Here is a 13,473-nt window from a genome sequence, read left to right on the forward strand (position 1 = left end):
TTCCGAAGTGATTCATAATTTCATACGGTTTAAAAAGCCAAGGAAGATAAGACTTTGGTGATGAAAATAATCAAAGATTTAACAAGGGTCAGAGGTTAACCAAAGGGCCATTGGTCTAGCGTTATTGTAGTGACCTTTTCAATCACAAGGTTGAGGGTTCAAGTGTTATCGTACATATACTTTTTTCTGAACTTCAAAATTTTATATATCAAAGGAACCTCCCTAGCGAGAAGCTAGGAAAGGCTGAAACTTACAACAACTTAATAAGACAGTCAATCCAACTTACATCCACTTTTCCTCTACTAGAAATCTAAATAAAAGAAAAATAACAAATAGAATCGAACAATAAATTTCTCTTCATCGGTGGCGGTTGTAATATATTGGAGTGTGGAATATAAAAGTGGAGTGGGTCAAACATTCTAAAAGTGTTCAAAAAGCTGAGGAATTGTGGAATATAAAGTGGAGCTGATTGCTTCATATTGGAGTGTGGTTGCGGTTTAGTGTTAGCGTGTCATGAAAGATGGGACAGCTTGATCTAAGCTTGTGTTGGTATCATAGTGGGTCTAGGGTATCTTGGTTTGTAGTTTTGGGTTATTTTGTATTTGTTCTCTGTTTTGGCTAGGCCATCCCCTGCCATTGTATTTCTATGTTATTTGTTAATATATTTGCTCTTTTTTTGCAAAAAAAAAAAAAAAAATATTTTGCAATGGGTGAAAATGAGTATGTGAAATTTCCTTTTACAAAAAAATAAAAATAAAAATAAAAAAATAAAAAAATGAGGTTCATCAGGTTCAGCTAGAGATGCAACAGTTACATGGAGATTTAACAGGTCAAAGTGAACGTTATGTGATTGGACATTAAATTAATTAAATTAAACCTTTATCTAAAAGACAACGTCTCATGAATAGTAGCTTCTTCATGCTTAAATCATTTATACCTCACGTTAAAACGGTAGCACTCACAAATTCACCACACTACAAGTTAGTTGACAACCCTTACAAATCTCAGGGGGCCAATTCTAAATTCTTGGGGGATAAATGGAAACTTTATAGGGGTGTAAAGTTAAACTTTATGGAGGCCAAACGAAAGTCATTATATATGTATTAAGGGATGACGAGGCTTCTGCAACGGTATCCATTTCTCACAAGGATAAATTGGTGTTAGAGTAATTCGTTTTATGTTGCCGGAGTCATTGTTGGGTAGTTTGGTCTTATTTTGTTGCTAGTTTAATTTAGTGTGTGGTTGTATTGTTTTAGTTTTTAGGTAGTTAGCGGCTCGGCTCGACTTTAGTTTGGTTAGTATTGTTGCGGTAGTCTATTTCGCCTTTATGATTCCTTAAGTCATGGCCCTTATTTTTTGCATCTTTGTTTAGCTCTTCTTCTTTCTTTCTTTTTTGTCGAGAAAATGGCTCATTTATATAGTTTTTGTTCTTTCAGCAAAAAAAAAAAAAAAAAAAAAAAAAAAAAAAAAAACGAGTACTAATTGAAATGATAGCTGTGAAAACATAGATTGAAAACATGATTAAGATTGCGAAAAGACTAAAAGAATATAAAAAAAAGTAGAAGAATGAAAAATAACTGAAAATTTTAATATTTTTTAGATCAAGTTGGTCCAAAAGACTGAACCCTAATATATATCTCTCTAAAATGTTACCGACTTAAACATTCATCTTTTGTTTGACCGTTACACACATACAGCATAAAGTGTAGTTTAACAACTTTCATAAACACTGATATTAGATGGGTGTTTTTTTCTGGTACGATACTACGATATATTTTGATTTTCAAATTTTAAGGGATACTTGGACTGGTTGTTTCAGTGACATTATATAAGGGTGGTCTTGATATTACAATAAGGGTGGTTTTAGTATATCAGTAAACATAGAGGGCCTTGTTAAAAAATACGAACTCTGAAGGATATATATAAAGCAGAGGAGATTGAAAGAGTTGTTTGCTACCCAAAAAATTTGATTTCAAAAGCCAAAAAAAGGAAAGAACGCAACAAAACAGCCGAGATCGTAAGCATAAGGGTTTTTAAATTTCAATGAAGCTTGCTCTCAATTGATTAAAAGGTATAATAATTCGTTCAATCCCTAAACCCTAAATTTTACAATTCAAATCTTCATCTTTCACTACACTAAACCCTAAATTTCACCTTAAATTCTACTCGTTTTACTCAATTTACTCTAACATTATACCGAATTGTAATGATTGATGGTCAATAATCAATCGTTGCTAATTATTTCTTTTTGTTGTTGTTTTTCTAATATGTGAATTTAATTTTCGCATCTGTAAAATTCAAATTCTTTGAATTTTTATATTTTGAATTTTCTGCATCTGTATGTTGACTCTTTATTTGATTGATGTGCTAAATAATGATACATCATTGATGATGTGTTTCAGATAATTTAATTTTGTTCATGGCGCCAACAAGGAAGTCTAGAAGTGTGAATAAGCGATATTCGGATTATGTTGATGTCTCTCCCAGTAAAAATGTTGCTAGTAAATCCGGACGACAGGCGAGTTTATAGATTATTTACCGAATCTATTTGCATTTTGTGACCCAAGTGTATTTTGAATTGATTATAGCTTGCATAATGGTTCACAGGTTCCTTATACTAGTTTACTCTATCTATATCTAATCGTTGGGCTCTTTTTAATAAATCAGTGGGAAATGAAGTTGTTGAAATTAAATTAAATTTAAAAGCAAGGAGACCAGGCTACTCACCTTTCGTTTAAATTTGATCTTTTAAACTAGAAATGGAAATGGGTTAAATTGTAAGGTAAATACAAGTGGTTGCTAGTACTTTATTTGTGTTGTATCTATCATGTATATTGTATACACTACTACTTTATAAATAAGCATTTGTATATATCTTTTGACTTATCTCTGTATTAGATTACCAAGTCCCGATGTTAATTAGTGTTGGTTTTAAATATCTTCTAAATGAATCACAAAAACTATTAATTTATTTTCTTGATTTGGTTGTCGACATGTATGAGGAGATTACCTTCTCTCCCTTCTATAGTTTGGGCAGTTGCATGGTCTCTTATTTGTTTGCTATGTGTGCGCGTTAGTTAGTATGATATTTTAGATACTTTTTGATGAACACGTAAAGGTTTATCTTTTTCCTTTAACTTACATTTTGGCAAGATCATATAGTAATCTTGTCTGATACGAAATTCTTTGGTGCAGAAGAGGAAGCTTTCTGACATGTTAGGATCTCCATGGACTGATGAAGAGGTTGAGCGCTTTTATAAAGCCTATAGAAAGTTTGGTAAAGACTGGAAAAAGGTTTGTTTATTCTTCATCTTCATTGTGATTTAGTTACTATCTCAGCCCTACTTTACTACAAAAGTGGTGATTATTTTCTTTCATATTCTTAGCCAAACTTCTATTTTGTACCTCACAATCTGATTTGATAAAGTACACATGTTTTTTTTTTTTTTTTTTCCATTTACATTTAGGTGGCTACAATGGTGCGTACCAGGACCTCTGAAATGGTTGAGGCTCTCTACACAATGAACAGGGTAATGACTCGTATTACAAGCGTCTAAATTGTCTAATGGATGACATTTACTGCAATAAATATTATGTGTATCTTGTTTAGAGTCATTGGTTGAGCTGCATATAGTTGATTGCTTCTCTGTTCTTTGCGTTTCATCTTTTCTAGTATTCATTTCTTTAAATGATATATGTTGTTCAAGTACATAACTGCATTTTCTAATTAACTAATTTCCAGGCATACTTGTCATTGCCGGAGGGAACGGCTTCTGTGGTCGGTTTCATTGCAATGGTTTCGGATCATTATAATGCCATGGTGAGACTCTATCAATATGTTATATTGTTGATTTTGGTGATTTATGCAACGTGCACTGTTTTTCTTTGGCATCAACTTATGTACATTACTAACAGGATGGAAGTGATAATGATCAAGAGACGAATGATTTTCAAGAAGCTCGCAAACCTAAAAAACGTAACCATGGATTAGTTCAGAAAAATGGTAAGGAAGAACATAAATTGCTATCCAGGCAGGTTGGTTCAAGTGATGGGCGTTCGCCACAACTGAAGATAAGGGAATCAGATGGTAAACTTCTGCAATCTTCTTGATATGATTGTTTAGTGGCTGTAAAGTTTGTTATTTTTTTAAGTTCTCATTTGAATATTGAAGACATATATTTAAATGAATGTAGGATGTACTGTTCGGAAAAGAACACCTCGATTCCCTATCAACCATTCATCTAGAAGAGATAATGTTGGAAATTACGCTTCACCTTCTAATAGAAGCCAAAAGAGAGAGGTTGATGACGTGGCACATGGTGCTGCACTAGCATTAACAGAAGCATTACAAAGAGGAGGCTCCCCACAAGCTTCTCAATCACCATACCATATGAAACCTACACCTTCAAAGGGCAGGCAAAAAATTGTAATGATTTCATTAAGTATTCTCTTGTTTTATATGAAAAGATCAACTCTGTTAGATTCGTTGTTTACGTATCACGTTCCATTTGGCAGTGGGACACGATGAGGACCAAGAATTATGGTAATTTGATGGATGAAGATGCTTTTGAGGGTAGTTCAGGTAGTAGAGGGGCTGAAAATGTAAATGGTGAAGAAGTTTACCATAAAGGGAAAAAGTTATATGGGCAAAAAGATGATAATGAATTCGATGGTGGTGAAGCATGTAGTGGTACAGGTGAAGGACTTGCTGATATTGAGGTTGCAGATGAGAATATTGAGCAGTGTTCGTCTCAGGGTAAAAGAAAAAGGAACAAAAAACTTTTTTTTAAAGGTAAATATTCTTAATAATCACTGTTTTCCTCTTGATAGTTGCAAAGATTACTCATTGGATGTTCTATAGTAGTTACAAACTATTTTAAATATTACTTGTCTACTTGCGTGTTTATGATATGATTAGTCTTTAAGTCTTGTACTCATTTGTGCAGACGAAAGTTCTGGTTTGGATGCACTGGAGACATTGGCCAATTTATCGCTGATGATGCAATCATCAAAAGTAGATTCTGGTAAACGTATAATGCTTATATATTTTTATCAACATAACTTTTAAATATGAGGTTTACTATTTTGATGGCTTACATTTTTGTGTTTGTGTGCAGATACAATTGTATTGAAAGACGATAAGCCTCCAACTGGACATCGTAGATACAAAACGAAAGTATCGGCTGACAAAGAGAAAATAGTAAATGAGTTTCCTAGAGTTGATGCTTTTAAATCTGGAAGATCTAAACCAGGAAGAGAATCAAAAGTTGATTATAAGGCTTTATCTGAAGGAAAACATCTAGATCATTCTTTCAGTAAACCATGGAAAAAAAGAAACAAATCTTCTTCGATTGAGGTAAGTGCAAAGTTCTTTGATTCATCATAGTTTGGTCCTTCAATTGTTTTGGTTTTTACATGTTTGGTCCTTCAATTCAGGCCCCATTCAAAGATGAAGAAAAGTTTGCAAATAAAGTCACAAGTGCTAAAGAAGATAATGCTCCTTCAAAAAATTGTAAAGCTACAAGACTTGTGGAGTACTCTTCTTCAAATAGTAATACATCAAGAACTGGGCCCGACTCTGCAATATCAAAATCACTGCTGGCAAATTCTGATGATATTGATCTGCCATCTAAAAGAAGAAATAAACGTAAGGTGATTCCGAATAAATTAGCCGAGCATGATGAGATGAAACTGGGGAAGATTGCTTCAAAAAGTCAACCAATTAGAAAGACTGAACACCAGGAGGGGCCCCACTACTTAAAGGTTATTCAGAAACCTTCTTTAGATGCTGCTAGTGGTGGCAATTTTGACCTCATGAAGTTATGGAAGTGTCAATATGGGTTATGAATAGGTTTTATAAAATAAAATTGCAGATTTTGATTGTACTTTTATAGTTTTTGGCATCATATTTAAAGTTTTTTTATTAATCAAATTAAAACCGAAGATATGTTGTCGATTAACTTACTGACCTGAACTCTTTGATCCACGTCATTTTGACATATTTTCCAACCCACCCATACTGCCACCTCTGGTTATTCTTTTTATCAGTCTTTATTAAGACAATTTGAAACTAATATCAGGTTTTGCAGGAGAGGGCTTTTCGTCATCTTTCGTCTTCTAGTGTACGTAGATGGTCCACGTATGAGTGGTTCTATAGTGCAATTGACTACCCATGGTTCGTTAAAAGGGAATTCGTTGAGTACTTACATCATGTTGGGCTAGGGCACATTCCAAGACTAACCAAGGTTGAGTGGGGTGTCATAAGAAGGTATTTCATTTATCTATCCGGCCTATATGAATTTTATATAGGTTGTTTTTCATATATCTATACATCTATATCTATACTGTGGGTGGAGATTTCCTTTTCTTGACTCGTGGTTAAGGAAACGACTTCTCTTCTATTTTAGGGTAGAGGAAGGATTGTCTACATCTTACCTCCCCCATACCTCGCAGGCGCGGGATTGGGTATTGTTATTGTTGTTGTTGTTGTATATCTATACTTCATCTTCATTATTTTTAGTTCATTGGGGAAGCCTCGAAGGTTCTCAAGTAATTTCTTACGTGAAGAAAAGGAGAAACTTTGGCAATATCGGGAATCTGTAAGGAAACATTACACCGAGCTTCGAAGCGGGACCCGCGAAGGACTACCAACCGACTTGGCACGTCCATTAGCAGTAGGGCAACGGGTCGTTGCCATACATCCAGAATCAAGAGAAGTTCATGATGGAAGTGTACTAACTGTTGATCATGATAAGTGTAGGATTCAGTTTGATCGTCCCGAGTTAGGTGTTGCTTTTGTTAAGGTAAGGTGCTTAAATTGCATACCTGAATCATTATTAAACACTTGTAAATTGAAAAATACCTAACTGATTTTTATAGGATATCGATTGTATGCCCTCAAACCTGTTGGAAAACATGCCTGAAGCTCTTAGAAGAGAAAGCAGTGAACTTTATAGATTCTCTTTGAACTCTCGAGAGCCACCGTTGTCTCAATCGGTTGTTGGATCTTTCTTGAAACATGGTTCTAATGACCATCTTGAGCAGATTCCTACTATAACTTTGAATCACCAACCGGTTAGTTTTTTTATAAGTTGTTTGTTCTTTGTTTGTTCTGATGTCTTATTACTTCTTTTACTTTTAATATATTGTTTATTTAGACTATAAAAGGTTATAGGGAGTAAATGTATAAACAAAATATGCTAATATCTGTTCAGATACATAACGGGTCTGCACCTGTTAAAGCTGCGGAAAATGTTTCTCAAATTCAATCAAGAGAAACTGATATTCGTGCTCTTTCGGAGCTTACTCGCACTCTCGATAAAAAGGTAATCTTTATGCTCATACATTACATCAAACTTTTGTCTTTATCTGCACCTAGTTATTACATGTAGTATATTAGACTCAGGTATACTAAATGATGTGTAACCGAAGTTTTTTCTTATTTATTTCAGGAAGCAATATTGGCAGAGCTTAAGCTTGTAAATGATGGTTTAATAAGTCACAAAAATGAGACAGGCGTTGACATGAAGTTATCTGAAAGCTTCAAAAAGGAGTATGCGTTGGTGCTAATGCAGCTCAAAGAAGCCAGTGACCAGGTATATAATCTGACTATAATTATGTTATTTTTATATTTTTATATTTTATATTTTATTGTTTTTTACTGAGACAATTACTGAAATATTATTCCAGGTTACTTCTGCTCTTCTTAATTTGAGGCAACGTAACACATACCCAGGGAACCCTTTGCCTCCTTGGCAAAAGCTCCAATCTAGTTCGAGTGGTTTTGTGGGCCCTATTAGTTCTGCAGACAACTCATCATCAAATAATCAGTTACCATCTAACGTTGTTGAAACTGTGAATAATTCAAGACTTGAAGTACATAAACTTGTACATACTGCTACACAGGTAATCAAACTTTGGAAATCTTATGCTGCCTAAGTGTGTGTTTGTTTACCTCTTAATTGAATGGTTCGGCATTCTGAACCATTCAGAGTTGAAACACTCTCTTAAACATCAAGCACCTAAATTTTATGTAATATCTTCCTTGAATCATATCCAGAACACTTAATAAACAAATACATTGAACTATTTAATCATTTAACACATTAATAAGATAATTTTTACCCAATTCATATCGTTTATTCAAAATGATTATCAAACAGCTTATTTTCATTCAGAACCAAGTTTATTCAGAGACTTTGAACCATTCAGATTATGAACCATTTAGCGCTAAATCATTCAGTTTTATCAAACGCAGCCTAAGAAAACTTCTTCACTATATACACAACTTTGTAATGCTTCTTGTGTCCCAAATTTACTGTTCACAATAAACAAGCCTAAGAAAACATAAACATTCAGTTTGTTATCAAGTTGATGATGCAATTCAAATGATTTACTTAAAAGTTGCTTGATATAGATTGTGTTGTCAAATAAAAAAGTTCATCTGAATAGGGGGCCCTCTAATATATTTACGTACACGTGTTTATCAGATTATGCACTCTGAACATTTCATTGTAACCATATACTTCAAAAAGTTAGAGACTGATTTAATTATATTATGATGAGTCAGGCACTGTCTAAAATAAATGGGGAGCAAAATGTTCACTCACAAGTTGCAGCAGTAATGGATTCACTGAAATTTCCAATTGAATATGGGTCATCAACAATCAGACCTTCGGAGCAGGCCAACGGGGGAACATATAAGAACAAGTTGAATTCAACACCCGACCCGTTTACAAACTACCTTCCATCCGATTCGAAGTTGCAGCTTGATGATTCTGTTAAAACTGATTCAATAACCTTTGAACTTATTGTCTCTTGTGTTGCTTCATTTCGTCTGATGCAGGTAACTCATATCTTGCAATTTTCATTTTACAGGGAATGTTACAGTAGATGTGTCTATTTTGACCCATTAATCTATGAATGTCAATTTGGATTATGTTTCATCTTTAACAGGTCAAACATAAATTTAATGAAGAAAAAATTAGCTTAGTAGGAAACAGGTTTAATGGGTCCACAAACATAAATTTGATAACGGAAAAATTAGCCTAGTACACAAAAAAGTTGCACATCTTATGTTACTCATCCCGCCTGTTATGTTGATTATGCAGGTGTGTACTGAACAACAATACCCACCGTCTGATGTGGTTCAGATGCTAGATTCTGCGTTTGCACGCTTGCATCCTCTATTACCTCAACATCTTCCAATATTTAAAGAGTTACAAATGTGCATGGGAAGACTTAAAACTCAGATACTTGCCCGTGTCCCGTCATAGGGAAGTTTCCATCTTCCTTTCATGTATTTTGTATCTTAATATAAGTTTTTATTACTTCTATATTTCATGGTAGTTCCGTTTCTCTAATAATTGTTACTTACATATAATATTATATATAGTACAGAAGCTAGTTTCTGGATATGTTTTAATTTGAGATCTAGGACATTGCCCACATTTGCTATCTTGTAATCAACAATGTAGCAGTTTTAGGCTTACCAGTTACATAATTTTTCTTAAAACAGTTTCAACAAGAGTCAGAAGTACAGCTCACTTTCAACTTTCGATGAAACAAAGTTACAGTTAGTAAGATCATTCCCACATAAAAGCTACTATTCATAAGGAAGATGCAAACAGAATTTGTATAAGTTTGTATAAAATGACACTGACAATTTGATACCAATAAACAAAATGATAATCTGGAACCGGAACACTATTCATAAGGATCTGGGAGGTTTCTCCAACAATGCTGAAAGAAAGACTTCATCTTTTGACTTGGGAGAAATAGCCCATTTGTGTTTCTTGTATCTAAACTGCAGAAACATATACATATAATCATCCATATCTTTCCTGTTGCAAAAGAATCGGTCGATCCACAACAACCCGCCCGGCCTCAAGATCCGATCCCAATCGAATAATATAAAGTCCATCAGTTGTAGATCAATCCACCCATCCATGAACCCTGTTGTATGAATCAAATCCATGGTGTTATCAAAGAACGGCAAACGCTGATTTAACGTTACATAAAGCGGAATCAAGCCTCTAAGTGCAATCATTTCGTTAAATGGAGCTCCAAGATTTAACGCCGTTGTAACAATCGTCACATTATGCTCTCTCATTCTAGCAGCAAATGTTCCTGTACCTATACCAAAATCGAGCCCTATTCTTATCTCCCCCGGCTTAACACCTAAAGCGTCCTTAATCAAGAAATCAGCTGATAACGACGTGTTTGTTACCCATTTCATCTTTTCTTTCTCCATTTCAAAACAACCAACGCATTTAGAGTAACCCCGTTTTGGATTCTTGCTCGATAAGCACTCAAAGTTTCGACACAAATACTTGCTCCACCTCACGTTTCTTCCGTCGGGTATCTTCCATAAAGATTCATTAATCGGATACGGCTTTTGATAAAGCTTTGAAGCCCTAGTGAGACACCTTCTTCTTGGCAAAGGATCACAACCTTGAATCATGAGATTTTGTGCTACGTTCCAGTCGTCTTTACAAAACGATCCAATGTCATAATCCATATACTCTTGTAGCTCGTTCTTCATCGACACACACCCGTGCCCAATAGTGTTATATATCTTTTCGCTTCCATATATGTTCTTCTTGCCTACGCGATTCTCTTTCGGGGTTATATACTTTCTTATTTCCTCCGTAACAAAAGTATTAATAAAAGGATCTTCATTCGTTGTCCCATTTTCGACTTTAGGTAAACGAATTTGCCTAAGAGAGATGTGAGCACTGTAAAGTGGCTGAATCACTTCTTCTTCTACAAACCTTTTGTAATCCAACATTGAAACATTACTTGTAGCCAAATCTTTCATTTTCTCGAATTTTTGCACCTTCAATTCCATCTTTTCTTGTAATGCAAGCAATTTATCTAGCACTTCATTAACACGAGACGAAAGTGACATTACATCAAACCCTTCATAAACATCTTTCACTCCATAAAACTGTTTGCATATATCTTCATTATGCATGAAAAATCCAGCTGAATAGAACCTAAATAAACTCGAAACACTTACAATTATAACTAATACTCCAAGAAAAATCTGAACCATACCCAAAATTTTTCCTAATCTATACTTTGGAAAACATGATATCCTCATCTTAAACTATCTCACCTTAACAAACAAAACTAATAAAGTTTGTAGCTTTATAACATTTCAGAATGATCTAAGAAAAACCCAGCTGCAGAGTAATTTGAACTGATGCAAAATGGAAACTTTGAATGATCACAAGACTTAAAGCTCTGAAATGAGGTTTGATTAATGTAAGTCTGGATTATCATAATTATATCAACCGAGGCTTAAATTAAGCAACAAAAAAGGGAAAAGAAAAAAAAAAAAGAAACTTTTTTGCTTAAATTGGTAACTTTAAAAGAGCTGTAGAATCGTGAATATTAAGCATAATAAACGTGACAAATTGCAAGAAATAAATGGCGAGAATTCTGAGGTAATATCAATCTGATTATGAATTGTGTGTATATATATAGTATAGATGGATAGATATAAGATTTGGATTGAGTATTGCCGTATTGGAAGCATTGACAGTTGACTAAAGAAAGAGTGACAGTGGGTTAGGTTTACGATAACTAAAAAATTAGGCTCATTTGAAAAGATTTGACGGTTGAAGATGCAATATCATCAAATATCTACTTAATAAATGAGTTTTTTTAAAGGTAGTAATTGATAATTACATATGTGTAATCTTTGTCGAAGACAAGATACATTTTGTTGAATTCACTGTTAAACATTAATTTTGAAAAATTAACTATGTAATTTGTATGTTTGTTTTGTTAGATATACGGGTTTATAAGGTTGAAAGTAATTTGTAAATTTAACGGTAAATGCATTTGTAATAGTAAATATTTAAGCATATATCTATATTTATATACTTATATATCTATTTCGGGTATTAAAAGATATATTTGTTGATGAAACTTTTCATCATATCCATATATTATATTCATTTAGATTTTATCAATATCCATTACCAAATGGGTGGATCAGATGGATATTTATTGGATTGGATGCCCATTGGCATCCATAGTTAGAACACTACAAGCGGCATCAACTCGATTTTTTTCTTTTTTAAATTTCTATAAAAAACTTTGAAACTGAAATGGCAGAAGAGTGATTCAGTGTTCTAATCAAAGTTCCAAAGTTCTTTTTAATTTTGTAAAATAAAAATATTATATATGTATAATTAATATCTAATTTAGTTTTATTTGGATGAATTAAGCATTAAAATAAAACTTGCTTTAATAATTAAATTATTACAATTCTTAAAATAACAACTAGAATAATTATAATGCATTAATTTTACTCTCAAAGTTTCACGATCTTTTACAACGTATACTACCAAGCAACAACTTCAGCTTACGAGCATTACATTTATTATAGTATTTACAATTGATACTTGAACTCACTACTTCAAAGTAGCCATGCCAAATTTACATATCATATGACGCAACAACTTCAAACATAATCACCCAATAACCATGATGCGAGTCTATTGCCCTCTCCATGTCTTTACAATCAAATTCTCGATTCTTAATGTTGGTTTTATTTTTGATAGAAAAATTGGTATGGTTACTTTGTGAAGGATGTTATCCCACATAGGTGGGAGGAGAAAGTTGGAGGTAGGTGACTTGGTTATAAAAGAAGGGCTAAGTCTTCATTCCATTTTGCACCAATCAATACACTTTAAGTATTTGATTATTTCTTTCTTTCTTTCTTACCCTTGTTTGAAAGTTGTATTAGTTAAATATTTTGGAGAATGTAGTTGGCTTAAGAGAGTCGTCTATATCATTGTAACAATTTTTGATATAGTGTATTTTTCTCTTTGGGGGGCCGGTGGTTTTTCTCATGTTTTGGAGTTTTCACGTTAAATCTTGTGTTGTGTATTGTTCTTATTTCTTTACTATTATTGTTGGGCTGGGTGGTGGGAATTAGTGAGACCGTAATTTCCCAACAACTGGTATCAGAGCGTCAGGTTTGACGGGGGTCTCGGTTATAGGAGTCGGAGTATGCTCTTTGGTTGCCACGGGAGTGGATCGTCCACATCAGAAACGAGTTCTATTGATCGTATATGGTATCTGGTTAGACAATATTTTTCCGATTCGTAGTAATAGTTGGATTTGTTAGTGGCGAGTTGTGAATTTCAGATTTAAAGGGTCTTGGCTACCTGCTACATCTTTTGGCTATTCGAAACGTGAGCAAAATCAGAGAAAGTGTTGTTTATAGGATACAGATACAATGTCGAAGTTCAGTCCAATGAGGTTTGATGTAGAGAAATTTGATGGGATGATCAATTTTGGCTTATGGCAGGTTCAAGTCAAGGATGTGTTGATTCAGTCCGGGTTACACAAGGCATTGAAAGGTAAACCCACATTTGTTCCCGGCAGTGATTCTAGCAGTAAGTTCGATGATGAAGAATGGGATGATATGGATTTGAGGGCATCAAGTGCGATTCG

At 33.9% G+C, this 13,473-nt stretch overlaps 2 protein-coding genes across 3 annotated transcripts; one reads left to right on the forward strand and one right to left on the reverse strand.

Annotated features, from left to right (window-relative positions):
- The first annotated feature begins 1,962 nt into the window (after positions 1-1,962).
- LOC139886393 (protein ALWAYS EARLY 3-like) lies at positions 1,963-9,492 on the forward strand. Of its 2 annotated transcripts, none has more exons than XM_071870233.1 (19): positions 1,963-2,071; positions 2,403-2,518; positions 3,196-3,294; positions 3,468-3,530; positions 3,743-3,820; positions 3,916-4,087; positions 4,194-4,426; positions 4,516-4,792; positions 4,947-5,024; positions 5,118-5,356; positions 5,437-5,763; positions 6,081-6,268; positions 6,521-6,803; positions 6,880-7,074; positions 7,215-7,325; positions 7,452-7,595; positions 7,690-7,905; positions 8,570-8,845; positions 9,111-9,492. In XM_071870233.1, the coding sequence occupies exons 2-19, from the start codon at positions 2,420-2,422 to the stop codon at positions 9,273-9,275; spliced, it is 3,243 nt and encodes a 1,080-aa protein (XP_071726334.1). In that variant the 5' UTR covers positions 1,963-2,071; positions 2,403-2,419; the 3' UTR covers positions 9,276-9,492. The 2 variants fall into 2 exon arrangements, with proteins under 2 accessions (XP_071726334.1, XP_071726393.1); XM_071870292.1 differs by having other exon boundaries at positions 6,090-6,268.
- Positions 9,493-9,582: 90 nt separating this feature from the next.
- LOC139886510 (probable methyltransferase At1g29790) lies at positions 9,583-11,104 on the reverse strand. Its single transcript, XM_071870373.1, has one exon. It carries the CDS (start codon positions 11,102-11,104, stop codon positions 9,710-9,712), a length of 1,395 nt encoding a protein of 464 aa, XP_071726474.1. The 3' UTR covers positions 9,583-9,709.
- Between the last annotated feature and the right edge of the window lie 2,369 nt (positions 11,105-13,473).

The sequence above is a fragment of the Rutidosis leptorrhynchoides genome, chromosome 1 (assembly GCF_046630445.1).
Source record: "Rutidosis leptorrhynchoides isolate AG116_Rl617_1_P2 chromosome 1, CSIRO_AGI_Rlap_v1, whole genome shotgun sequence".
Lineage (NCBI taxonomy): Eukaryota > Viridiplantae > Streptophyta > Magnoliopsida > Asterales > Asteraceae > Rutidosis > Rutidosis leptorrhynchoides.

Excerpts from the sequence above, each read along its gene's own strand:
- LOC139886393 (XM_071870233.1), top strand. The coding sequence starts at position 2,420 with ATGGCGCCAACAAGGAAGTCTAGAAGTGTGAATAAGCGATATTCGGAT. Across the intron at positions 5,357-5,436 it reads ACAAATCTTCTTCGATTGAG|GCCCCATTCAAAGATGAAGA; the intron begins GTAAGTGCAAAG and ends CCTTCAATTCAG. Across the intron at positions 7,326-7,451 it reads CTCGCACTCTCGATAAAAAG|GAAGCAATATTGGCAGAGCT; the intron begins GTAATCTTTATG and ends TATTTATTTCAG.
- LOC139886510 (XM_071870373.1), bottom strand. The coding sequence starts at position 11,104 with ATGAGGATATCATGTTTTCCAAAGTATAGATTAGGAAAAATTTTGGGT.